Source organism: Aegilops tauschii, chromosome 7, assembly GCF_002575655.3.
Source record: "Aegilops tauschii subsp. strangulata cultivar AL8/78 chromosome 7, Aet v6.0, whole genome shotgun sequence".
Taxonomy (NCBI): Eukaryota; Viridiplantae; Streptophyta; class Magnoliopsida; order Poales; family Poaceae; genus Aegilops; species Aegilops tauschii.
The window spans coordinates 127,186,610-127,213,250 of NC_053041.3; the positions used below are offsets into that span (position 1 = coordinate 127,186,610).

Consider the following 26,641-nt stretch of genomic DNA (forward strand, 5'->3'; position numbering starts at 1 on the left):
TATTGGCCCACTTTTCAGTCCCATTTCGGCGAATAAAGGGCCCATATGGGCGAGAATAGGCCCATATTTGGCGTGATTCGCCGTGGCTCGGCGTTCAATTATCAACATAATTTTTTTTATCACATATTTCATCACAGAAAAATTAAATACTTCAACAAAATAGTACAACAACAAATAGTTCAATACAAATTATATAGTTCAACAAATAAAAACTCATATTTCATCACACGTCGTGCCCGGCGTCGTCCTTGAGCCTCCATAGATGCTCTATCAGATCTTGCTGCAGTTGATGATGCACCTGTGGGTCTCGGATCTCCTGACGCATACTGAGATAGGCAGTCCAGGTTGCCGGTAACTGGTGATCAACTTTGGCTAGAGGACCCTGCCTGTAGTATGGTTCAGTGTCAAACACTGGGTCTTCTTGCTCGCTCTCGATGATCATGTTGTGCAAGATGACACAGCAAGTCATAATACCACATTTGATCTTTCGACCAGGTCTGAGCGGGGTACCGGACAACATCAAATCGAGATTGGAGCACACCAAATGCCCGCTCGACATCCTTCCTGCAAGCCTCCTGAATCTTCGCAAACCAGGCATTCTTGCCTCCTGGCACGGGGTTTGAGATCGTCTTCATAAATGTCGACCATCTCGGATAGATGCCATCAGCTAGATAGTACCCCTTGTTGTAGTGCCGCCCATTGATCTCGAAGTTCACCAGAGGAGAATGACCTTCAACAAGCTTGGCAAAGACAGGAGAGCACTGCAGCACGTTGATGTCACTGTGAGTTCCTGGAGTACCAAAGAAGGAGTGCCAAATCCAGAGGTCCTGTGTGGCCACCGCCTCAAGTACCACACTGCAACCGCCTTTGGCGCCTTTGTACATCCCCTGCCAAGCAAATGAGCAATTTTTCCATTTCCAATGCATGCAGTCGATGCTTCCAAGCATCCCAGGAAATCCTCTTGCTGCATTCTGTGCTAGGATCCGAGCAGTGTCTTCCGCATTGGGTGTTCTCAAGTATTGCGGTCCAAACACTGCCACCACTGCCCGACAGAACTTGTAGAAACACTCTATGCTGGTGGACTCGGCCATGCGCCCATAGTCGTCGAGTGAATCACCGGGAGCTCCGTATGCAAGCATCCTCATCGCTGTCGTGCACTTCTGGATCGAGGTGAATCCAAGTTTGCCGGTGCAATCCATCTTGCACTTGAAGTAGTTGTCGAACTCCCAGATGGAATTCACAATTCTGAGGAAGAGCTTTCGGCTCATTCGATAACGGCGCCGAAATGTTTTGTCGCCGTGAAGTGGAGCATCGGCGAAGTAGTCGGAGTAGAGCATGCAGTAGCCTTCGAGACGATGGCGGTTTTTTGCTTTCACCCGCCCCGGCGCCGAGCCACCTCGCCGCGGCTTTTCATTGCTCGCCAGCAGCTGGGCGAGGGCGGCGAGCACCATCAGATGCTCTTCTTCCTGGACGTCGGCCTCGGCTTCCTCCTCCAGCAGCGCGGCGAGCGCTTCCTCGTCATCCGAGTCCATCGCCAAGGCAGGCAAATCGCCGAACACCTTGCGCCTGGTGGGCGTGCACCCGCAGCTAAACTGCCCCTCCGCGGCCGGAAACGGCGGCCGGGAACGCCCAGCTGCTGTTGGAGGGGCTGCCGCGGCGAACCTATGCTATTTTTCCGGCGGGGAATGGCTATCTAGCGGTGAAGGGCGGTGGGCGGCGCCGGGATATAGCTACTGGCGGCCGAGGGCGCGGGGGGTGGAAGGCGAGTCGGGGAAGAAAATCTTGACTTTTCACCTGACGGTGTGGGCCAGCCACGCTTTTCCCTTGCGTCGGAGCTCCCGATCGCCCCCCAGTGCGACGGGTTCGGCCTGCGGCCGCCGGGCGGAAAAAAGGGCCGAACCGGTGCTTTTGTTGTCCTGGGGGCGCGACTGGGGCATTTTTTTGGCGCCGGCGCCGAAAAAGTGGCCTGGGGGGGCCTGTTGGGGGCGCGGCTGGAGATGCTCTTACGCCGGCTTGTGGCGTGATCACATTTTCTCCCCTTTCCTCCCAACTGTCATAGTGGTTGACCATTTTTCAAAAAAAAGAGAGGTGTCACCTACCTCGCTGTGTTGTTCATTTGTTCTTCGATGAACATCGGCGATTCATATTTAAGGATGATCTGAGACACAAATCACTCATAATTTGTCCTTTTTTTCAGAAAAACTTTCAATCTATTTATCTTCAATCATGGCAGTACAACGAACACCACAAATAAAAATTACATCCATATCCGTAGACCACCTAGCGACGACTACAAGCACTGAAGCGAGCCGAAGGCACGCCGCTGTCATCACCCCTCCATCGCCGGAGTCGGACATAACTTGTTGTAGTAGACAGTCGGGAAGTCGTCGTGCTAAGGTCCCATAGGACCAGCGCACCAGAACAACAACCGCCGCCGATGAAGAATAACCTAGGTTGGAAGGATTCAACCCGAAGACACACGAACGTAGACAAAGAACGACGAGATCCGAGCAAATCCATCAAAGATAGATCCGCCGGAGACACACCTTCACACGCCCACCAACGACGGGGGCTAGGCGGCGAGATTTTTATTCCATCTTCAGGGAGTCGCCGCCGTCCCGCCTTCCTGAGCAGGACACAAACCTTAACAAGACAGGAAAAAAACACTAAAAACGGAGCCCTCCCGCCAGCCCTTGGTAGGATCCACCGCGCCTCCATGGCCCTAGGGCCACCGGAGACGAGGCGGACCTGCGGCGGCGCCGGCGAGAGGCAGGAACCCTAGCTTTCTTTTTTGGAGGAGGAGGAGCGACTACCTGGTTTATCCACAATTTGCCAGTTATCTTTTTGTATTATTCATTTGTTCTTCGTATGAATATGGGCAAGTATCGTCACGACAGCGTCCTTGTCTACTGCTCGCTCTTGGCTCGGCTTCGCCTGGGACGCCACAAGCTCCGTGTCCATGTCGTGTGGCCTTCTTCTCCCAGCAAAATCGACTGACGGCCCGGCTATTTTCAGACAACTTATGAATAGCAAACACGAAGAAGGATTTTTGTGCCCAGGCTCATCTACACCCGATTAGAAAAAAAATCGTAAAAAATTGAAAAAAATCAAAAAAGTCCATTTTTTTGCGCGGTAGAAAATTTGTTGCGTGAGGTCTGCTCCAAATTTGAAGTCATTTGGACACCTGAGGAGCTTTCGGCAAAAAAGACAAATTAGGCCAAAACAGTACATGAACAGTAAACATTTTTACAGACCCCTAATTTATCTTTTTTGCTGAGAGCTCTTCAAACGTTCAAATGATGTTAAAATTGGATCGGACCACATGCATCAAATTGTCTACCACACAAAAAAATTAGAATTTTTTTAAAATTTTCTAGTATTTGTTTTGATTTCTGTTGTCAGGGTGGGTGCAGATGAGCTCAGGTGCAGATATGAATTTTCGAGGTACATGCGCATACCATAGAGCAAGCACCTTCACTGTCACTCCTAGACTTTGTGATTACGATGGATTGATGCCACCCACCTCTGCCTTAGTGGCACGCGTTAAGCTTAAAAGGCTGCACGTGTCCGGATGAGATTAATTAACAGTGGAACCGATGTGTGTGTAGCCACCCCTTCATTTGGACCTTCAAGTACGCGCTCGGACGGCGATGGTGTGGTCGAGGCCAGAGTCAAGGTAGTAACATGCATTATCGGCCGTGATCAGAATCACACGTAATTATCAGGACACACACCAACTCAGTCGTGCCGGGCCACAAGACAAGACTGCGTACATGTCCAACTAATGCATATACATGCACATATTGTCAACCAACTATCATGTCGCAAAGTAGTTGTCCGTTTGTGTCAGATCTGTTCATCAGAGCTTCGTTGGAGTACTAGAAAAACATCACTAGAGAAGGTGTACATGCCATACCGTAAACTTCAGAACCGCCGTTTGATCGATCGATTCTCCCACACTTTTGGCACGGTTAACTTCATCGTTTTACCGAGAGAGGAAACGACCAGCGTGCGTACTTTACCGGTAAAACACTGTATATACGGCGTACGAAGTGCGTGCAGTGTTGGTGTTTCATGAGCCATAAACTCGACCGATCGCCCATATATGCAGTACCAGTACGTACATAGCAGTGCATAGAGTCAGAGGTATCGAGATCGATCGGCAAAAAATACGACATGCAGCGAGGTGCACGTCGCGCGCGTACGCCAAAACGACATCTGGCGCGTACGAACGTGTCGATGCAGCGCATCATTACACGCACGCTACGGTTATTTTGCTAGGACCGGCAGCACACGCAAAATCGCAAATGCACGATGATTAATTTCTGCTACTACATCGTGAGTTGTAACCCGGCTTTCAGTGCGTGCATATGTAGGCAGGTACGTGACCCCCAACGTGCGTGCGCACGTACACGTACACACGTACTTTGCTTTGATCGGATCTCTGTGCTGGGCCAGCCAGCGCTCCGGCCTGTCCCGCGCACGCGTACGTCCATTGCTCACGGTCGACCGGCGCGGTACCGGTACGTGCGTGCATGCGGAGAGTACGTATGTGTTTTTTCTTTCGAGGGAGAGTACGGAGTTAATTGCAAGGCACTACCACACTTCGGCACATTGTGACGAATCAGTACCAGTAGTCATTTTTTTTGCCATGCAGTGTCAACTCTAAGCCCAAGTGTTGCAAAACGGTGTGATAGCCGTATAAGCTCGTATTGACCACGTATCTGACCGACCCGGCCCACTTGTCAGGTGCCACGGTGGCATACCCGCGCGCACCCGCTCGGTAACTCTCGCACCCGTCTCGGTCGCTCCATGTAGCCGGGTCCGGTCGAACCCAACCGGAGCCAGCCGCACTCTGTCACTCTCCTCGCCTCATCGCCCTCGTCTCTCCAGCCGCCACCGCCGCCGCTCGCCGCGCAGACCGCCGCGTCCGCCACCGCCGCCGCGCCATGGTCTTCGAGGATGAGAGCAGCGACGACTTGTCCGGCCTGCAGATCTCCTCCTCCTCCGACGGGATGCATTATCAGGTCAGTGGTAGAGCTAGGGTTAGGGTTAGGTGATTTGGGGATTTGCGGATTTGATGATCTGGTTTTCTGATTTGAGGATTTGCTCTCTGTAGATTCCTGCTAGCATTGAAGACCAAGACTACAATGGCTTGGAGAATGCACCAGAGGGGCTCTGCGTGGAGCATCGGCTGCCAACTGAGCGCCGTGTAGCTTTGGAATCATTTGAGACGGGCAGGAGGTTTCTAGTTTGTGCTCAGCCTGTAAGATTCATGCTCTATTTATGTTCACTGTAATTTAGTTGTAATATAGTTCTTAGTACTGATGATGAAGCACATAGTTTACCACTTAGTAGTTTTGATGCTTCTAGTACTCATGCTCACTGCAATAGCTTAGTTGGCTTTGTTCACTGTAATATATTTATGGTTTAGTTATTTATTAGTAGTTCTGATGATTATGGTTTTGATGCTTATGTTCACTGTAATATGTATATGGGCAGCAGCTTAGTTGGCTGTGTTCACTAGTACTGATGATGAAGCAAATTGTTGGCCACATGTATAGGTTGAGGCAGTATAGGTTGTAGTTGAAGTAGCATTGTTTAGTTGGCCACTTAGTTGGCAGTGTAGTTGCTAAATTTTAATTGAGGCAGTATAGGTTGCAGTTGAAGTAGCATTGTTTAGTTGGCCACATGTATAGGTTGTAGTTCTGCAGTTGTTAGTTCATTTTTTAAAAGTGCCCTTTCATAATGGTAATTCTTCAGAGAGTAACAATACAAGTGTTTGCTATATTGCAGGAAGCTGTCAATTGTGGTTTCCTTGCTTGGGTTGACCCAGAGTGGCCTCCCACAATGCAAAATGCATTGTTGAAGCTTTGGGAAATATTTGAAGACAACAGGACTGCTAGGAGGAAGGATAACCTGGAAAGTTCACTTACTATCCACCACCTTAAAGAAGAGAAAAGGAATCTGGATGCCAACTATGACAAACTAGTTGAAGATGTCCATCAACTTCTCAATGCCCAGGAGGACAGGGTGTTGGATTTATCCAGTAGCAGTTTCTGGAAAAAAAAATATCCAGTAGCTGTCTTAACTCATTGACAAGTGGGACCAATTCACTTACAGGTGGGACCTATTTGACAGCGTGGGGCCAACTTGTCAGCGAGTTGTGTGTTTGATACTTGACTGGTTTGATGATTTTTTTGAACATCAAAATTGATGAAAACAAGATCAAAATGCTCACTGACAAAAACAGCTCTGAAACAACAGCTCCATCAAAATCCAGTTCAAAAAAGCATCTTCAAAATGATCACTGAGACACATAACTACAAACTTGTTCAACATAACAAAAGCAAACTTGTTCAACCACATAACTACAAACTGAGACACATAATAGCACAAGCACAAGCAACTCATTGTCCCCAGTAGTAGGGGTCATCCCAATGCTCCTCCGCCTCTCGCCATTGCTTGAAACCTTCTCTGGTGGTTTCGATTTTCTTCCATGCCTCGTAGGTGATGTACGCATCTTTCGCTGCGTACTCGATGAGGTACTTTGGCAGTGGGCTGATCCCCCATAGTTTGTGGTCCTCTTCATTGTTGATCTTCTGCTTCATTTTCTTGTAGGATGGGTGGATGAGGCTGGCTGCAAACTCAGCCAAAGACTGCCACCTCTTTCCATTGTTTGGAACTCTCCATTGGCGCTGCATGTCGACGAACTTGTCGGGGTTGATCTCCAAACCAGACAACTTCAGCTTCTCCTTGTCACCTCCAATGCAAAAGCCAACAAAGGTGTACAGCTCCTTCTCCTGCTGGAGCGGGCGGAGTTCCTTGGGCCTGCATCAAATTCATCTACTTCAGAAACTACACTAGTACAGCCAGTTCAGAAACTTCAGAACTAGTATTGCATCTACTTCAGAACTATTGCATCTACTTCAGAAACTTCAGAAACTTCAGAACTTCAGAAACTTCAAAACTACAGAAACTTCAGAAACTACTAATTAGACAAAAACTTCAGAACTGGATGTTTTTACCATTTGGTTGCCGCGGTGATGTGGTATACCAGGCAGAGATCCTCCACGCATAACTGCAGAACTGCAACCATTTGCGGAGGTTCGTCTTCGCTGGTATACTCGACATCAACGCCGATCGACCGAGGAAGCATGCCGCCAAGCCTCTTCCTGATCTCGCGGATCCTCTTGTTGGCTTCGTCTGGATTGCTGGTGCATATGACATCCAGCGGCTCCTTCAGGTGGGTATCAACCTTGAGCGGCACGGTGTAGTCCAGCTTCTGCCCCGGGACCGGAACGTCGTCGTCGACCACCATCGGCTCCTTGCCAGACGCCTCACCACGGTGATGCTTGGCAGACGGAGGGGAGTTGCTCCACGATGCCTCCGCCATTCGCTTGGCAGACGGAGGGGAGTTGCTCCATGATTCCTCCGCCATTGCCCTCCTGGCCAGCGATGGTGGGCTTGAGGTAGAGCAGAGGGGAGTTGCTTGATGGTGGAGGCAGAGGGAGGCAGATGGAGCGGCAATGGAATGAGGAGGGAGGCAGAGGGAGGAAGATGGAGCGGCAATGGAATAGGAGGGGAGTTACCTGGACTGGAAGAAAACCCAAACTCCCTCTGCATCGTGGGGAGTTGCTAGTGGGGGGAGACATGGGGCGCACGGTTGCCTCGAAAACTCAAACGTCCCCGGCCCTTTGGTTTCTCCTGTTTCTTAAACAAAAAAATAGCCATATTTTGCTCTAAAATTAATGATTACTGCAGCCATATTAAGAGATCAATCTTCAAGCATTAAAACAGCACCAAAACAATCACTGCAGCCATCCAAAATGTCACCAAAACAGCACCAAAACAACATTCCTTGATGACTCAATGCTGCTAGGGCAAGTGTGCTCCAGCCTCATTTTCTTAATAGCAAAAGTCTTCTCCCCTTTGATAACTGCAGCAACTATGCAAAACTGGCAGTGCTCTTGCTTACAACAGGCAATGATCCTTTGGTCTGAATTCCTGTGATACCTGAAGTCTCTGGCCTGTGTGATGTGCAAGCTCAACAAAGCATCTCTGAATTACTGTTGATTCTTGAAGCACATGTACAGACATAACTGCTGATGTGGTTGCTCAAGTTTGTCATTGTACCAGATCCTTGGTTTTCTTTTCTTGGCCCTACCCTTCCTCCCTTTAGGTAGAACAAAGGACATTGGCTCATGTCCATCATCATCCTCAAACAACAACCCATCATCTTCTTCATCTGATGAAGGAATGAAATCAGGTTGCACCTCCTCCAACACACTTGAATGTGTCCTAGTAGTAGGGCCTCTCCTAACTGCCAGCTTCTTCCTCTTTTTTGGAGGTTTTTGCATTGGTGCTTCTTCTGTTGCAACAACAATATTGACCTCCTCTAGCACTGCCTCTTCTTCCATTACAGCTTTGAGCTTCTCCTTACTGAAATTTATGCTCTCTTATGTGCACTGACTATGAAAAACAACACCTTGTTGATCAACAGCAAGAACTGCAGGCTCACTAAGATCATACACAACAGGTGGTCTATACAATATAGTTGCTAAATTTTCTTCTCTCCTCTGACAGACATTGCTGTAGTTTGATCTCACTAAATCTGCTTCTATCTGACATACAAAAGGTGTTGTTGCCCTCACTAGCAAATTCAGAACTAAACTATGCTCATATTCCTTCTTAAGTTGCTGCAGTTTGATGTTTGTGTCAATTAACTCTAACCCATGCTCTCTTTCCTCTCCTCTGCCTAAATTCTTCATGTGATACAGTTCATCAGAGAAAGAATAACCTTGTGTGTGCATCAGTGCATATAAGTTCATAAATGTAACATCTGAACTGCATATCTTCCTATCCAGATTGTGTTGTGCATCAAAATGAATCCGAACATCCCAAACAGCATCATCCAAACTACAATTGACAGCACAAATTTATACTGTCATGAGCAACACTAACCCTAGCACCCTGTTTTGGAATATACAGAAAGAAGCAGAAGCAGAGAAGAGAACGACTTACAGCACGCCGCCAGCAGCTCCACTGGTCCACTGATGGCTACTGGTAGGGTGGGCCACCCATATCTCTGCCAGCTTCACCCTGTCCTCCATTGACAGCGCGGCCTCCTCCTCCAAATCCGCGTCGTTTGCGCTGGAGTAGTATGAACTGGAGCCGTCGACGTCGTCCAGACCTAAGTGGTCATCGGGGCCGAGGCCAGGAAGGTCCCCGTACCCGCCCGCGCCGTTGACGCCGCCGGGAGTCGACGCCGCCATCGCCTGAGAGGGGAGAGGAAGACGAGGGCGGGGGGGGGGGGGAGAGGAAACCAGGGTTCGTCGCGTACGGGTTCGACCAGACCGGACCAAGCTACTTGGTGCGACCGAGCAGGCTGGGACGAGTGACCGCGCGGGTGCGGGTGCGCGCGGGTATGCCACCGTGGCACCTGACAAGTGGGCCGGGTCGGTCAGATACGTGGTCAATACAAGCTTATACGGCTATCAGACCGTTTTGCAACACTTAGGCTTAGAGTTGGCACTGCATGGCAAAAAAAATGACTACTGGTACTGATTCGTCACAACGTGCCGAAGTGTGGTAGTGCCTTGCAATTAACTCGAGAGTACGTATGTGTTTGCTGTGTTGAAAAGGTCCGTGGAGAAATTTTTCCTTTTTTTTGCGAGAAAGGTCCGTGGAGAGATTAAGCAGCAAAAATGCTAGACTTACTTAAGCCTTAAAGGTAACTAAACATCTCTCCACTGATTTTCAGGATGGGCCCTAGCCCTCACTAAAGCCCAATCAAAGACTGCCAAATCACCGATACGTAAGGTACGATAAGAGCCCCTTGGTAGATGGGAAACACTTCTAATCTATAATCTGATCAGAAGCACCGCGTCAGACCGATTGACCACCGTCTATTCTAGCTGAATCCCATGGCCAATACTTCTTACCTCTTTGGTCGTTTTCAAAAAAAAGACACCTAGTTACTAACCACCCCGCATCTACCGCATAATCCCTCCCGCTAATCACTCACCCATCCATCCATCCCAAGACCCCCTCGCATGAACCTCCCTAGCTTGCCATCGACCACACTAATGGCCTTCTCTACGATTGCGCCGCCCATCCTGGTCAGGTATGTTCCTCCACTCCTCTCCACCTCACTGCCCAGATCCATTCAACTGCTCCTCCCTTCTTCCTCTCCGTCTCAGTCGATGCGCCCCCGGGAAACATTGCAGGTGTGCAGGTGTGCAGGTGCGCCTTCATGGCATTAGATGGCCAAGCCCAACTTCCCCTCTGCGATTGCTACTTCGACGGGTTACGTCCCATGTTGGAGTAGCACCAGAAGGCCGAACAACAAGCAGTGGATTGGTGTTCCAATCTTTGAAGAGCCCCTGACCGGAGTTGAAGGTTAGTGTGTCGCTCGCCCATGCAAGGAATGTATCCATTATTTGAAGCATTGTAGTTCTTGAGTTCTTTCTTCTCCGTCTCTTGGATTTGTTAATCAGAGTTTGCTAACTCCGTCGCATGTTTATGTACTCCAGTTGCAGGAAGCACATAAGAAGTTTGGAAGAAGCATCACATATGTCTGCATGGCAACAGTGCAGGGGACAAGGTCCTCGCACTTTTGATTGCAGTGCATGTCACCGGCCGCGGTAGATGGTGTGGAGCTTACTGACCATCATAGAAGCAAATTTTATATTTAGCGGAGACAGATGATCATCACCATGGAAGCACTCCCCTTGTTATTTTATATGTTATAGTTTTTCTTTTTTTTTGTAATGGAAAGAATATATATTTGTATGGAAGCAATTCTTCTAGTCTATGAAAATAATATCATAATGATCTGGAAGAAAAGTATATATCTCTCCAAGCAAGGCATCAATTTTGTTGCAAGAAGGCAAATTCTGAGTTCTTTCGGTTAAGATTCCAAATCCTATGGATGCAAATACTCATTTCTTTGGAAGCAAATTTCTATTTATTCGGATGCAGATACCAGATTATTTGGAGAACAAGTTCCAATTTAATTTGTTTGTAAGAGTCTGTAACAATGGTAGAAAATATGTTTCAAATTCCAAATTCTATGGATGCAAATACTCATTTCTTTGAATGCAAATTCCAAATTCTGTGGAAGCAAATTCCTATTTATTCCGATGTAGATACCAGATTCTGAGAACAAGTTCCAATTAAATTTGTTTGAAAGAGTCTGTAACAATGGTAAAAAAGATGTTTGATGGAAGCATGTATTTGTAATTTTGGAAGCAATGTGTCTGCATTGAGCTTAGACGATGCAAAATAAATTGTCATGTTGGGCAAACTGAAATAATATACAATTGTTATAGAAGCAAATTTGCTAGCCGGTAGAAGAAAAATGAATTGATATGCTTCCACTATTAATAGAACATGAATGCATCAGATGCACCCGGTTTGCCACATTGCACCGTTTCACATACTGCAGATTTTGAAGCAATCCTCAAAAAAGCACCGATTTATGCATAGGAAGCATCAACTTATATGGAAGCAACCTACATATTATACTAGAGACCTATGTTAAAAGGACTAGCAATCAACCTGCTGAAATCCAGCCGCGGAATCACAGCTAATCAGCATTAACTAGTTTCAGTTTTGGGATCATTAAACGGGGAAGGTGCCTTGCTTATCCAACGGGTGTATGGGATCCAATCCAACGCCTCTCCACTGGTCTGCTAAAATGCTAGGTATCAGTAGTCTGATGCCTAGTGGTTCCCTTGGTAGATTTAGCATTGCTCGATTAAGCAGAAGAGAGTTAACTAGTTAACTAAAAAAGATCGAACGAAAGCCGTTACAAACTTGGCCGTAACAATGCCAAACTTATTCTAAAAAACAACGCCAGACTCAACAACAACAACCAAAAAACCTTGACACAAAGGCCCAAACAAAGCCGAACTCAACAAAGGCCCAAACAAGCAAAACTTGACACAAAGCGCGAGCTTTATATTTCCAAAAAAAGCGAGCTTTAGCTCTCGATGCTCAGTGTCGTCGTCGTCAACTGAAGAGCCCCCTGCCTCGCTGACTCCAAACCATCGAACCCAATGCACCGCCACCCATCGTGAGGCGGAAGTGCCACAACGCAGTGTGTCGACAGTTCCAACTTCATCCACCGCAAGTCTCAGAGATGCACCAAGCCAAGGCGCGGCCATGGTGTATCATCGTGGTCACTTGCCATGCCCCACAAAATGCAGCTTCAACTTCACGCCAACACGCCTCATCGAAGCACAGGCACACCCATCATAGAAGGAGGTCATCGTTGCCGCCTAGGATGCACACCGCCTCGACAACTAACTCCACTGGCCGCGCCCGACCATGGGGAAAACTCAGGCTGCACATCTGTGTAAAACTCTATTCTCCTCCACACATAAGGGTGCGGACAGGACCAGTTCACGGACACTGATACCGGTGGTCGCCATCTAACCTTGCCCGCATACATTTCAATCACTGTTCAAACTAAACGGACGAAATTCATGCAAACACGGCGGATCTTCATATAAACGAAAAGAAATTTAGGCAAACATGACGGATTTCATATAAACCGGACGGAATTCATTACATTTCGGATATACTTCAACTAAAAGCGGAGCTCGTTCGACTCCGAAGGTATAATTTCGGACATGCTTCAACTAATCACCGCAGCGCCCGCGGACGTGCTGGCTTCGTGTTCGTGGCGGCGGGGCACGGTCGGGTCGCGGTCCTCCTCGTCGCTCTTGTCCCACACCTCGTTCGCCGCCTCGTCGAACTCCTTGTAGGCGGCTTCCAGTTCCGCATGATGCTGGCCAGCGGTCGAGGCAGATCTTGCGGGCGGAGTGGTAGGACTCAAGCAGCACCGCCTACTCCGCCACGTCCATGTCCCACGCGATTGCCCTGCCGGCGACGACCTCCTCTGTCTGCTGGTGCTCCTGGAGGAGCTGGAGGTTGTAGGCCGCGTTGGCCTGCACCTCCCGGAATCGCTCCACCCGCACCATGTCCATATAGTGGGCACGGGCCTCGTCGATGATCATGCTGCAATGCACCGAGGAGGGTGGCGCCGGCTCATCCTCGGCCACTTCCTCTATTGGGACATCATCGGCCTTCATCAGCCTGCCGGCAGCAATGTCGGTCATCTCCTTCTTCCGCCCCGGTGATAGTCTGTCCCAGAGAGCTTTGGAACACAGGGAGACCATGGTGGGAGTGGTGCAAGAGGAGAAAAGATCCGAGGAGGATGACTGTGGCTGTGACCGGGGCTGGAGTTTATATAGCGGGTGACAATGGTGAGCGGCAGACGGACGGAGGGGTGGCACCGGAGTAGATTACTCAGCAACCACGTGTCATTAATGTAGGGCGGCAGACGGACGGACAGACGAACGGCTGTGGTGTCGGCGTTTGAATGCTGAGCAGTCGTGTGCACAGGGAAGCGGCGCGGGCGACGCTCTCTCGGCCGGTACACCGCTTCAATGCCGGCGCCGGTGAGAGGTCACGTCCGCTCTGGCCGGAAATGAATGCGGCACTGACTGTTTCGAACAGGAAGCACGCACGGGCGAGGGAGGAGATTAGGATGGGCCAGGATGGTCAGGCGTGGGCATGGCAGCGATCCGAACGTCCGCAAAGCCGCCCCTCATTTTGTCTCCGGTTTGCAGGAAAAAGTGCGCCCGGATCGCCAATCAGACTGATACTGACCCGCGTTGAATGACACAACATGTTCAGACCGAACGGCCGAAAGGGTCCACGTTGGAGATCCCTAATGACGTAAAGTGTGTTTTTAATTGCTCATTGCCAAGACATGCCATCTTAATTTCTGAACGCGCATATGTTTTGGTGTCCATGTACCACGGGACCATGATAATTGCTTTTGTTCGTGGACGAGAATCGCATGCATGCATGTTACCGGACAGCGGCAGTTGAGCGAGAAGCGCGCGCCCACGGTACGGTACCGCGATCCACGAAGGGTGTAGTGTCTCTGGACGGCACGGCACGTACGTTGGAGCTGGTCGCGACAGCTTCATGGCCATGAAGAAGAGAAGATGAGCGAATGGCGGATCAATTAATAGGGCCACGTTGGATTAGGTTGGACGACTGTCATGAAGGAATGACAGCTAACTATGAGCACTAAAACCCGCAAAAAAAAACTACGAGCACTAAAGAGATACTCCCTCCGTTCAATAATATAATATAAGAACGTTTTTGACACTAGTGTAGTGTCAAAAACGTTATTATATTATGAGACGGAGGGAGTAATTCATAGGGCTATATTAGATATGAAGATCGATTATGATCATACGTGTTACTTAGGGTGTGATGTACGGTATACAGATGTGAAGTCGCTCCCAAATTAAAGCAAACTAATTGATTGGTCTGGCAAATGAATCCATCATCGATGGTACACACACCCAACAAATAGCTAACTCGAGCCCCTTCAGTAACATCCGACGACACCTTAGGTTTAGTGGACCTAAGTGTCGTCGGATGACCCAAAAACATCGGGTACGGCCCCTTCAGTAGCTAATGAAGCTCTTGACAACCTAGGTTTAGTGAACCATGCATGCATAGCTACTTAGCTAGCAAGTACCTTGAAGGCTTGAACCATATGGCGCAGATGACCCGAAAACAAACTACACGTTGGACCTTGTGTGTGCGTGCGTGCGTGCGTGCGTGCGTGCGTGCGTGTGTGTGTGTGTGTGTGTGTGGCTGGTACGTGTAGGGTAGAGCGCGGTGGTATGTATGTAGCGCTCACTGCTCAGAAGTCACAGGCAAGTGATGATGATCGTGACCCGCACAGGCCGGCCGGCCGTCCTCGGATGGGAGTACGTAGCTTTTCCCGAGAGCAGTAGATCGGTTGGGTTGTTGGTCCGAATTCAACGTTGCCGCGTCAGTCAGTCAGTACGTACTCGGCCTGACACTGACAGAGTGGTGTGCAATGACGACGAGCCGGCCGGCCGTATGTATGTCAGAGCCGCTATCATAGCTGGACAACGTACGAATATTGTCAGAGTCCAGAGGCATGCATCCTGATCGATGCAGTTGACGATCGATGCAGTTAGTCCCTCCAACTAAGCCAAACCGGAAGCTGAATGCGAGCCGGCTGGGAGACGGCAGCACATGCCACCATGGCATGGTGCGCGATCGATTTATCCATCAATTATCATCAGTTTGCCACGCTACACTGTGTGTGCCTGTGTCTGGGGCTGCTTGATTAGCGCTTGGCCCTGCTGCAGAGCAGAAACGGGATGGGATGGGACCTCAGTGGGCAGTGGCACAGCACAAAATAAAGCCTCTCGCCGGAGGATAGGCATGGAGTATATCACTGAGAGGAGGACCCGGCCGGTTCCCCGGGTAATCAAGCGGTGGCGTCCCAAGTCCAAGAAAAGTCATGGAATGGAATGGCAGCATGCAGCAAAAGCGTTCGAGAAAGACAAGCTATCCATAGCATGCAACCACCGCAATTCTGCAAAGCAGTGCATTGAGAACGCGTAGATCCCACACCCAAAGGATGGGCGGAATGGAAAACCTAGATTGATGGTCGTTCGGAATTCAGTGAGCGATCGGCCCATGCAGAGTTAAAAGGTAGAGACTTTAGCATGCATGCAGGGTCCAGGGGCCGGCCCGGTAATCATATGCGGCTGCAAAGTGCTAGCGTAGCAGCAGGCAAAGCACCGCCGCGTCTCGTCTCCCCCCTACCGGCTACCGCCGTCCACGGCCGGAAGGAAGGACCACCCGCGCCTGCCCGCCCTTGGTGCTCATCCTGAGCCCATCCATGACCACAGTGCATGCATGCAAGTTGGCAAGGTCATGGAGCACGTAGCACGGTCTTAACTGTCACTCAGAAATCTCTCTTATTTTACGCCGAGCTTGAAATTTCAACACAGGTTGAGTGTGACTTTTGGCAGCGGATCGCACGAACATAGCACCTAATGCGCGCTGCCCGATCCTCCTACATCACGTATGCATGCACGTACTACCACTATACTACAACCTACTAGCAACGTAGTGGTAGCACTGGTGATGGAGCATATAATAATAGTCTTATTGGCCATGCATGCAGGGCCGGGCTCATAGTGGTGCCAAATGTGCAGCCCGCACAGGGCTCATAATTTTGAGGGGCCCCAATTTTTTTATATAGGCCTGGTAATTCTGGAAAAAAAATGCGTAGCAGCTGCGGCACTAGGCCGCTAGGCGCCGGAGCTGGGCCTGAGTCGAGGCCATCGAGCGCTGGACCTCGTCCGCTCGTCGCTTGACTCGATCGATCTTTCCCAAAGAAAAAAGGAAACTGCTCTCTAGCGATGCAAATGGGATCGTGGGTCTAAAAGAAGATCGCTATACCAGTCAATCGGGATCACCTTGATCGGGAAACCAACAGGCCAACAATTGTCCTGTCGGCGCCGCTACAGGAGTTAAGAGACGAAAAAAAGGAGACGAGATCGTCTCGTCGGTCGTCGCCTTTTGCCTCATCAGAGCGATCGGATTGTGGCCGCTGTCGTTGCCTTCCTAGCTTCCTCTCCTAATTTTCAGACTCTGTCGTCTCGTCGGATCAATCTGTGACCGGCTGACCAACTCCAGCCTCCAGGTGCTTAGCGAATCCTCCCGTTCCTACTCCTAAATTCTAATTCTTAATTTCCTAATTAACTTTCGGCAGGGATCGTTACTTTATTAAAGATTGGCTCTTACCTTCTTTACGAAAGATCACAGTATAGTAGTTCAACCGGACATGACCCAAAACTAGGTGAGTTAGACGATTCATCTAATTGTAAAATATTGACATTATATTATTTGCATTATAAATTTTTCCTGTGAGATATATATACACACTATATTGCTCGTTAGTTTTCCCGGCAAGTTCTTTTGCTCGTTAGTTCATTTTTTTTAGCGAGATAGGGCCCCATTTTTGTTTCGCACAGGGGCCCTAATTATGCCGGCCCGGCCCTGCATGCATGCATGCATGTACGTGCACAGGGCCAGGCGGGCAGCTGCGGTACACTGCCGATCGGTTTTGTGTACTTGGAGGGTGACGAGATCGCGCCCGGCTCCTACGTACTTCGGTCCCCCGGCGGGGCCTGTCCCCTCCGCCCGGCCGTCTGTCTAGCTCGTCGTCTCACCATAAAACCACGCCACACCCTTGCCGGCTTCCTGCACACAAAGTCATCACAAGCTCAACGTCGATCACTATTGAGGAAGCTAGCTAGGTAGCCAGGCATCCGCCATGGCCGCGCCGCATGGCACCATGCTCGGGGGCGCCGACTCGTTCCCGCAGCTCCCGCTCGTCGTCCGCCCCGCCGCTCTGCCTCCGGCCGACGCCACCATCCGCCTCTTCGGCTGCGACTTCTCCAACGACGCCGCCGCTGCCGGCGACCAGCGGCCCCCCAAGTCGGAGGCCGGGGAGGGGGAGACCCGCAAGTTCGAGTGCCACTACTGCTGCCGCAACTTCCCGACGTCGCAGGCGCTCGGGGGGCACCAGAACGCGCACAAGCGGGAGCGGCAGCACGCGCGCCGGGCGCACCTCGAGGCCTCCCTCGCCGCCGCCTACCTCCCGGCCGGCGCGCACGTCTACGGCGCCCTGTTCGGCGGCTACGGCCACCACCAGGCCGCTCCGATGCCGCCGCCGCAGTACCCGGTGTGGCCGGGGATGTACGGCGGCGTGGCGCGGTCCGCGGCGTACGGCGGCATGCCCGTGCCGGGGATGGTATGGAGGCCGACGCCAGTAGGGACCGGTGCTTTTGGTGCCGGCGGCCGGCACGATGAAGCGACGGCGGGGGCGGCTGCTGGGACCGGAGACGTGGCCGGTAAGGATGGGAACAATGCGGTGATGAGCGTGGTGACGACGCTGCCGTCGTGCCTCACCGGCGGCTCGCCAGCGGAGATCGGTAGGTCCGAAATGATGGGGCAGAAGGAGGGCGTTGTAAGCTTGGACCTCTGCCTGTAGTCGGTTGCAATTGTCGATCTAGGTGGTATCTTTACCTTAATTGTTCAGGTCAATCACCCTGTTTAGTCTTATATAATTACTGTCATTATCTGTAATCGAGGGCGTTCATTTGTTTTTAAAATTAGAATGCAAATTAAGTTGGCATGCATTTTGAATAATGTGTACTTCTCTCCATTTTCTTTAGTTTGGTCGCGATTCAGTGCCTGAGACTCCGTTGGCAAGTTCAGTTCCAGATGATTTGTTAGTTTCAAGCTTCACAAAAGTTTGGCATGACTGCTTTTTTTTTTCTTGAGCGGGCATTTTTATCAGAAGAAAAAGCCCAAAATGATAGTGCAATCATGATTATGCAATTGAAAACTGTATTAGTCAAGACAGTGGCTATCGTTCAGTCGACTTGGAATTTTTCGGTCAACCAACGATAGCTCTTCCATCACTGCTAATATCCTCCCATTAAAGACCTTATTCAGAGTTCTCACCTGTCGGAAAAAGTTTAAGGACGGTCTAGTCGATTGTCATAGCACTGATCAAGTGACAGAGGAGCTGCCTAGCTGCGTTCCCGTCGTTGTGAAGTGTGAAGTCGTATCATGCGTATCATCTGTATCATGAAATTAACGACCGACGAGAAAACTTAGAGCTAACTCCAGCGGGGCGACCCATTCCGCCCGCGTCCGTTTTGGTTGGCGCAGTCAAAAGTGGAGGCCCAACGCGCCGACCCAAAACCAAATCGCGTCCGCACCGATTCATTTCCAGTCCAAATTTGCGCCTGCATTGCGTCGGCGCGGACGCGCCGCGCGTCTCCTTGCTGTCCGCCGCGTCCTCACCTGGCGGCCGTCCAACTACGATGGTCAACATTATTTATGACGACCACCCATCTTGGGCCCACGCGTCAGCGGGCGGTCGTCCTTTTTTAAGCCGGGCGTGCGGCGGGGCCGTCCTCATCCACTGCCACTCGCCCCCGTCCCCATCTGGCCACCCCTGCCCCCACGCCGGCGACAACCCTAGCCACCGCCAGCATGGGCTTCTTCTCCGGCATCGGCAGCAGCGGCAAGGGCAAGGCCCCCGCCCGCCATTCCCCCTCCCTCCCCGCCCTCCCCGCGCCGCCGCGCGCTCCCCGGCATAGGCAGCGCATCAATGTGCCGGTGCACCAGGCCGAGTGGCACTGGCAGCACCGCGTGCCTCTGCCGTACCCCGACGCGACGCTGCCGCATGACTGGCATTTGGATCCGGAGAGGATCCCAGTGCCTGCGGCCCCGCGGACGGCGAGGGCCCATGCGGAGGAGGTGCGGCGCCGGCGGGCGTTGCTGACGCCGGAGCAGCGCGCCGAATCGCACTACGCCGTCGACTCGCCCAACTGGGCTCGATGGTTCGCCTTTGAGCACGAGGAGGCGAGGCGAGGCGACGCGGCGACGACCGCAGCCTGCCGCCGCCCCCGCTCGTCGTCCGCGACGAGGACTAGGAGGCCGACACTAATAGAAAACGAAGCTTTATCACCGGTTCGTAAGGGCCTTTAGTGCGGCTCTGCAACCGGCACTAAAGAGTGGAGACTAAAGCCCCCCCTTTAGTACCGGTTCGGCACGAACCGCCACTAAAGGCCCACAACGTGGCGTGAGCTCGCGCTGTGGTATGGGGGACCTTTAGTACCGGTACTAAAGATATTCTTTTTTGAAAAAAAATTCTGAAAATTTTGGAAAAAAAATTTGAATTTTTTTTCAATTTTCAATTTTCTAAATTATTTGATGATTTAGTCTCTAATCACCCCTCTTAACTACTCAAGCGTGGATCACTCATTCCAAATCGTCTAATTTCCTGGCCGGTCACCAATCCTCTCACTCCCCCAGCCTGAGCACGCTTAACTTCGGAGTTTTATTCCCTCTACTTTCCAAGTCTGCACTTATTGTTTTCCTGACAAATGTAAGTTGACAATCCTATTAACCCTCAGCAGTTTAGCTTGAGCATTAGGTCACACGTTTCACCGTTTGAGTTTGAAACTATTATTCTAAAAAACAGTAATTATTTAGTAACACTAATATTTTTTGAATAAGTTTGACCACAGTTTGACCAGGTTTGACCAAAATTCAAAAAATTGAAATAATTATTTTGTAACACTAATATTCTTGAATAATTATGTAGTAGCATTAATACTTCTTGAATAAGTAGTTTGACCAGATTTAACCAAAAAAACTGAAATTTGAGCATATCTTTTTTTTCCTTTTGGAATTTGAGGATTCTAAAAAATTGCAAACAGGTCGTAGGCTGTCAAAATCGTATGCGGATTTTCGTGCTGAATTTTTTGATATATTATACGTTTTTTTTCTGATATCGTATGCAAAAGTTATAGCCGTTTTACATTTTTCCTACACTTTTTGCAAAACATGTCCAAATTGAAGTTTTCAAATTTTCCTAACTATAGATGTAGTAATATAACTACCTCTCGAAGGATTTTATTTTTTGAAATTTTATCATTTTCTTTTGATTTTTTGAAAACTGAAATGAAATTGCCCTATAGTCCCGGTTTGTGTCTCCAACCGGGACTATAGGTCAGACCCCTTTAGTCCCGGTTCATGGCACGAACCGGTACTAAAGGTGATCGTGGGGCCCCGGCCTGACGCCTGCCTGCCACCACCCCTTTAGTACCGGTTCGTGGCACGAACCGGTACTAAAGGTTCAACACGAACCGGCATTAATGCATAGCCGTTCGAGCCGGCACTAATGGTACCATTAGTACTGGGCCAAAATCAAACCGGGACTAATGTGTCTCACATTAGGTCCTATTTCTTCTAGTGCGAGGCCGCCTACCAGGCGGCCATTAAGGAGAGCGAGGAGGAGGAGCGGTGGAGGGAGGCGGAGTAGGCGGCTTTCCAGGCTGCCATGGCCCTCTCCGCGGCGGGTGACTGCGTCGTGCCGCCGTGACCCCGCCGTCCCCGCCCAAAGCCGAGCCGGAGGAGCCGGCCCCCTTCGAGCGCTATTCCTGGACCGAAGTAGTGCGCGAGTGGGTCAGCGCTCCGCCGATCTGGCTCGGGGCGACGAAGAAGCAGGAGGCGGCCTACCCCGACCACTGGCGCCGCGTTTGGCTGGCCGAGGAGCGCGGGAGGGCGAGCGCCTGCAGATGCTCGAGCGCGAGGCCGAAGAGGAGGCGCGCCAGGCCCAGGCAGCGGCAGCGCAGCCCGACATCGCCGCCCTCTGGAACATGGCGTTCCCCTGGGCCGGCCCTGCGCCGACGTTGATCGACCTCACCGACCCCGACGCAGACGCTGACGACAACGAGGACGCCTAGGGTAGCGCGTCGTCTAGTTTTTAGTTCTTTTATGTTAGACCGTCCGTTTTGATCGACCCGTTGAAGTTGCTCTTAGCACTTGATTCCGTCGACCCTGTAGACTTTACCGGCGTGGCTTTGGCACTAAACGAAAACATGTGTACAGCTACTGCCGCCGCATGCACCACCGGAGTAGGGACGTACGTACTGTACTAGCCGTGGTGACGCGGGCTTGCCTGGAAAAAGGTACCGGTACTAGATACATGCATTTTCATTTATTTATGGACAAGTAATTTCGGATGGAGTGAGTACTCACTACTGCCAGCGGGCGACGCCGTGAACTTGCTGGTACTGTGCGTACGAGTTACCTATATGCTGTACATGCATAGGAGCATGCGTGCAGGCCAGAGACCAATGGGTGCAGCGATCGGTCGGTGTACCGGCGCGTGCGCTGCTGCTAGCCAGGGCGTACGTGAGTACTCCTACGTGTGTTCAGGACGGCATGCAGGTGCGGGTGCATCTGCATCGATCGTACGTACTACTATAATTACTTTGGACAATGGGCATGCGTCGCATCGCAGGATTAACCGGTGTTCGTGCAGTGACCGACCGGCGAGCCTGAACGATGAGTGGGGCGTGCCGTGAACTCGTGAATCCTCGAGCGCTCCGGTCGACCATGTGCAGGCGTACGTGTCCTCGGGTGTGTCCGGCCATGTGGGAAGCACCGGCCGGAGCATGGTGCATGCATGCCGGGCCGCAACGCCTCGGGAAGCGCGTGGGTGGGCGCGCGGGTGCACTGGTGATCGGGCGTAGTACTCCCTGTTCGGCGGGTGACGGCAGCTCGCCGAACATCTCCGCGTACGCCGGTACACGGGGGCGAAGGAACTGAACCTCGACGAAAATCACGAGGCATGAGCCGCAACGCACGCGGCTCTCGTTGTATGACTTTTGTTTTTTGCGGGAAGCTCGTTTTATGACTTCAAAACATAAAATTCGGGTCTGTACAAGTGCAAAAGTAAATTGTATTCCCTTCGCTCCAAAATAAGTATCTTGGCTATAGTTCAGAAAGTATGTAGAGTGTGTTTGGTTGGAGTATTTAAAAAAAACCTACCACATTTCGTGGAGCCGTGCCTACAAACTACCACTTTACAAATATGTGCCAAAAACTATTATTTTTTCACTAATCTTTGACTAAAAACTATCATGTCCGAAAAATGCCCGATTCGCCTCTTCTAAACGCCTTTCTGACAGGCTGGGCCCACCTGTCAGCATCAATCTTCTTCCTCCTCCTTCTCTCTTTCTCTGGTATTTCCTCGAACATCTCATGTGCACTCCGTGCTCTTCTCCATGGCGATGCCCCGGCGAAGCACCTCTCCGGCGCTGGTCGGGACTGGAGACGGCGGCGCAACCACACCGGCTGGAGCCGCCACGGCCGTCCTGGCGTGCTGCGGCCTTGCGTGCGTGGACGGAAAGTCAAAGAGGCCATGCCAACCGAGCCAGCTTTCCACAGAGGCAGAGGAGGAGCGGTACGCAGCGCGGGACGTCACGCATGTAGCTCTGCATGCTCGCCATCGCCAGACAGCTTGCTACGTACTCTGTGTCAGCACCCAGCGACTGCATGCTCGTCTGTCGAATCACGGGTTCCGGCAAAACCCTCAAGGTTCGAACACTGGGGTGCGCGCGAAGATCTCTCCCTACAGATCCACGTCCTAGCTTCGCTGAGATCTCAAGGGCTAACTCGACGAACTCGCAACACAAGGGACACAAGATTTATACTGGTTCGGGCCACCGATGTGGTGTAATACCCTACTCCGGTGTGGTGGTGGTGGATTGCCTGTTGGGCTGAGGATGAACAGTACAAGGGGAAGAACAGCCTCTTGAGGTGTTCTTGTGCTTGGTGGGTGTGAGGATGAACTGAATGAGTTCGAGACGAGTTGCCTCTCAATCAGTCACCTCCTACGGTGGTGGCTAGTCCTATTTATATAGGCCTTGGTCCTCTCCCCAAATATTGAGCGGGAAGGGAGCCAACAACGGCCAATTTGCAAGGGGACAGCTAGTACAGCTTATCCTGGCAAAAGCAGTATTCGCCTGCAAAAGGCTCTGGTGGTGATGCCGCCTCGGGCTCCATGGTGACCTCCGTCTTGCCGTCCTGCTGGTCTTGGTCTCGTTGCACTGATATGGAAACCTTTGCTTGACGCCTCGGTACTCCGCGCCTGCGCTTGCCTCCTTAGCACCAAAGACGAAACAAGGACATTGTGCGCGCCGGCGCCCGCCTGATCTTGATCGTCATGGCTCACGTCACGAGGACCTCGCGAGGTTTGCCTTGCCTTGATCTCTCCGCCCCTCGCGAGCCAACCTAGTGAGGATGCTCCCGAGGAGGTCTTGTGTCGTCCGCCTCGCAAGGCTTGGCCCCTCGCGAGGGTCTTGAGTGCTTGTTGGTGAAGATGGTCCGTACGGGCCCGCTCGCAGAGCCACGTTATGTCTACTACACAACCTTCTTCTTATAGACGTTGTTGTGCCTCCAAGTGCAGAGATTTGTAGGACAGTAGCAAATTTCCCTCAAGTGGATGACCTAAGGTTTATCAATCCGTGGGAGGCGTAGGATGAAGATGGTCTCTCTCAAGCAACCCTGCAACCAAATAACAAAGAGTCTCTTGTGTCCCCAACACACCCAATACAATGGTAAATTGTATAGGTGCACTAGTTCGGCGAAGAGATGGTGATACAAGTGCAATATGGATGGTAGATATATGTTTTTGTAATCTGAAAATATAAAAACAGCAAGGTAACTAATGATAAAAGTGATCACAAACGGTATTGCAATGCTAGGAAACAAGGCCTAGGGTTCATACTTTCACTAGTGCAAGTTCTCTCAACAATAATAACATAATTGGATCATATAACTATCCCTCAACATGCAACAAAGAGTCACTCCAAAGTCACTAATAGCGGAGACCAAACGAAAAGATTATGGTAGGGTACGAAACCACCTCAAAGTTATTCTTTCGGATCGATCTATTCAAGAGTTCGTAGTAAAATAACACGAAGCTATTCTTTCCGTTCGATCTTTCCTAGAGTTCGTACTAGAATAACACCTTAAGACACAAATCAACAAAAACCCTAATGTCACCTAGATACTCCAATGTCACCTCAAGTATCCGTGGGCATGATTATACGATATGCATCACACAATCTCAGATTCATCTATTCAACCAACACAAAGAACTTCAAAGAGTGCCCCAAAGTTTCTACCGGAGAGTCAAGACGAAAACATGTGCCAACCCCTATGCATAAGTTCACAACCAGAACCCGCAAGTTGATCACCAAAACATACATCAAGTGGATCACGTGAATATCCCATTGTCACCACAGATAAGCACATGCAAGACATACATAAAGTGTTCTCAAATTCTTAAAGACTCAATCCGATAAGATAACTTCAAAGGGAAAACTCAATCCATTACAAGAGAGTACAGGGGGAGAAACATCATAAGATCCAACTATAATAGCAAAGCTCGCGATACATCAAGATCGTGCCAAATCAAGAACACGAGAGAGAGAGAGAGAGAGAGAGAGAGAGAGAGAGATCAAACACATAGCTACTGGTACATACCCTCTGCCCCGAGGGTGAACTACTCCCTCCTCGTCATGGAGAGCGTCGGGATGATGAAGATGGCCACCGGTGAGGGATCCCCCTCCGGCAGGGTGCCGGAATAGGGTCCCGATTGGTTTTTGGTGGCTACAGAGGCTTGCGACGGCAGAACTCCCGATCTATTCTGCTCCCCGATGTTTTTAGGGTATATGGATATATATAGGCAAAAGAAGTCGGTCAGGGGTGCCACGTGGGGCCTACGAGGGTGGGGGGCGCGCCTCCCTGCCTCCTGGCTTCCTCGAAGCTTCCCTGACGTCTACTCCAAGTCTCCTGGATTGCTTCCGTTCCAAAAATAACTCTCCCGAAGGTTTCATTCCGTTTGGACTTCGTTTGATATTCCTTTTCTTCGAAACACTGAAATAGGCAAGAAAACAGCAATTTGGGTTGGGCCTCCAGTTAATAGGTTAGTCCCAAAAGTAATGTAAAAGTGTTTAATAAAGCCCATAAACATCCAAAATAGATAATATAATAGCATGAATACTTCATAAATTATAGATACATTGGAGATGTATCACCACGTCGTGGGCCGCAGGCAGGCAAGTCTGGGGACCCCCGTTCCCAAAACGCCGACAGTAGCCCTCGGCCCCAAGGCGCGCTCGGGCTTGGCTTCGAGGCGAAGCCAAAGGTCAAGTGCGAAGCGCCGCGGGCCCCAATAGCCCGCGGCCTTGGTCGACGCGTGGCGGTTGATTGGACGTGGGCGTCTCCGCTTCCCCATGCTGCCTCGGCAACTGCCCGACTTGACAAGTCTCTGCGACATGCAAGGAAAAACCATCATTACCTGTGATCGTGGGGGGCGCTGGTTGGCCTACTCCTGCTATAAATGGGGAGGGGGCAGAGGCCCCGTCGCCCATCTCTTCCCATCCGCTTGCTTCTCCTCCTCTGCTCCATCACAGACAGTGACACCAATGGTGCCCATCCGAAGGTTTTCCGCTGCGGAGAAAGGAAAGACTCCCCTCGACGGGCCGGTGCCGCCCCCGTCGAAGAACAGGCCGGTCCACCGCCGCAGCGCGGCGATGATGTAGGTGGTGAGGAGGCCTTGGTGCGAGCGGCCTCCTCCTGGGTATCCGTTAGCCCTGTACGCCCAAGCTGGGGGCTCAGGAGGGAGAGGCGACGAGCGTCAGTGCGCGCCGTGGACATGGTCGTCGTGCCGCGGTGGCGCGCGTCGCTGCCCCTGGGGTCCATGCCACGGACTCCTCGCGTGAGCTCGTGCTGTGGGCGGCAATGCCCCCGAGCACCTGGATCCGCTTCCCTTCCTTCTTCTCAGCTGAGATGCCATCGAGGGGGGCCCTTGAGCTTTGGCTGCAGCACGCCGTCTGCGACACGCCGGCGACTGGAGCGGAGGTTGAGGCCGTCTCCTCGGGGAAGATCTTCATGACCCGAGGCTGGGGTGAGGTCGCCCGAGTGTGTCGCGTGGAGGGCGCCATTGCGATCCATTTCGCGTACGACGGCGCCTCCACGATGTTCTTCAAGGTCTTCGATGCAGAAGGCCACCGTCTAGAGTGTTGCCCCAGGTGGAGTCATCAGGCTGGTGCCGCAGCCGGGGCTGGGTCTGCTGCCCACGTCGCCAGCGGCTCTTCTGGAAGCCGTAGCGACACTTGGGAGTCCAGCGATTCTCCCGAGCTCTACGCGACCCCAGAGACGAGCGACGACAGCTACGTGCCCCCAAGCTCTCGCCGAGCCTGGAGTAGGGCTGTAGTGTCTGGCCGCCGCCGCCGATCTGGATGTGGTTGGCGCCGGCCTCTGGTGGCCCACTGTTGACGATGGCGTCGTCCTCAGGGGCGCGTGTAGATAGGATTCCCTAAGTTCTTGCCTTTTGTTC

At 51.3% G+C, this 26,641-nt stretch overlaps 3 protein-coding genes across 3 annotated transcripts; 2 read left to right on the forward strand and 1 right to left on the reverse strand.

The window, feature by feature from the left end:
- Positions 1–4,949: 4,949 nt before the first annotated feature.
- LOC109760626 (uncharacterized) lies at positions 4,950–6,138 on the forward strand. The gene is made up of 4 exons (XM_020319440.1): positions 4,950–5,027; positions 5,120–5,266; positions 5,797–6,033; positions 6,124–6,138. Exons 1-4 carry the CDS (start codon positions 4,950–4,952, stop codon positions 6,136–6,138), a joined length of 477 nt encoding a protein of 158 aa, XP_020175029.1.
- A 272-nt stretch (positions 6,139–6,410) lies between these two features.
- On the reverse strand, positions 6,411–7,441 carry LOC141026920 (3'-5' exonuclease-like). Its single transcript, XM_073503803.1, has 2 exons — positions 7,029–7,441; positions 6,411–6,831 (listed from the first exon to the last, which is right to left on the reverse strand). Exons 1-2 carry the CDS (start codon positions 7,439–7,441, stop codon positions 6,411–6,413), a joined length of 834 nt encoding a protein of 277 aa, XP_073359904.1.
- A 9,595-nt stretch (positions 7,442–17,036) lies between these two features.
- On the forward strand, positions 17,037–18,075 carry LOC109760627 (uncharacterized). Its single transcript, XM_020319441.4, has one exon. It carries the CDS (start codon positions 17,198–17,200, stop codon positions 17,915–17,917), a length of 720 nt encoding a protein of 239 aa, XP_020175030.1. The 5' UTR covers positions 17,037–17,197; the 3' UTR covers positions 17,918–18,075.
- Positions 18,076–26,641: the final 8,566 nt, after the last annotated feature.

Coding starts and splice junctions, on each gene's coding strand:
- LOC109760626 (XM_020319440.1), top strand. CDS start 4,950: ATGGTCTTCGAGGATGAGAGCAGCGACGACTTGTCCGGCCTGCAGATC. Junction 5,028..5,119: donor CCGACGGGATGCATTATCAG/GTCAGTGGTAGA, acceptor TGCTCTCTGTAG/ATTCCTGCTAGCATTGAAGA. Junction 5,267..5,796: donor TTCTAGTTTGTGCTCAGCCT/GTAAGATTCATG, acceptor GCTATATTGCAG/GAAGCTGTCAATTGTGGTTT.
- LOC109760627 (XM_020319441.4), top strand. CDS start 17,198: ATGGCCGCGCCGCATGGCACCATGCTCGGGGGCGCCGACTCGTTCCCG.
- LOC141026920 (XM_073503803.1), bottom strand. CDS start 7,441: ATGGCGGAGGAATCATGGAGCAACTCCCCTCCGTCTGCCAAGCGAATG. Junction 6,832..7,028: donor ATCACCGCGGCAACCAAATG/GTAAAAACATCC, acceptor AATTTGATGCAG/GCCCAAGGAACTCCGCCCGC.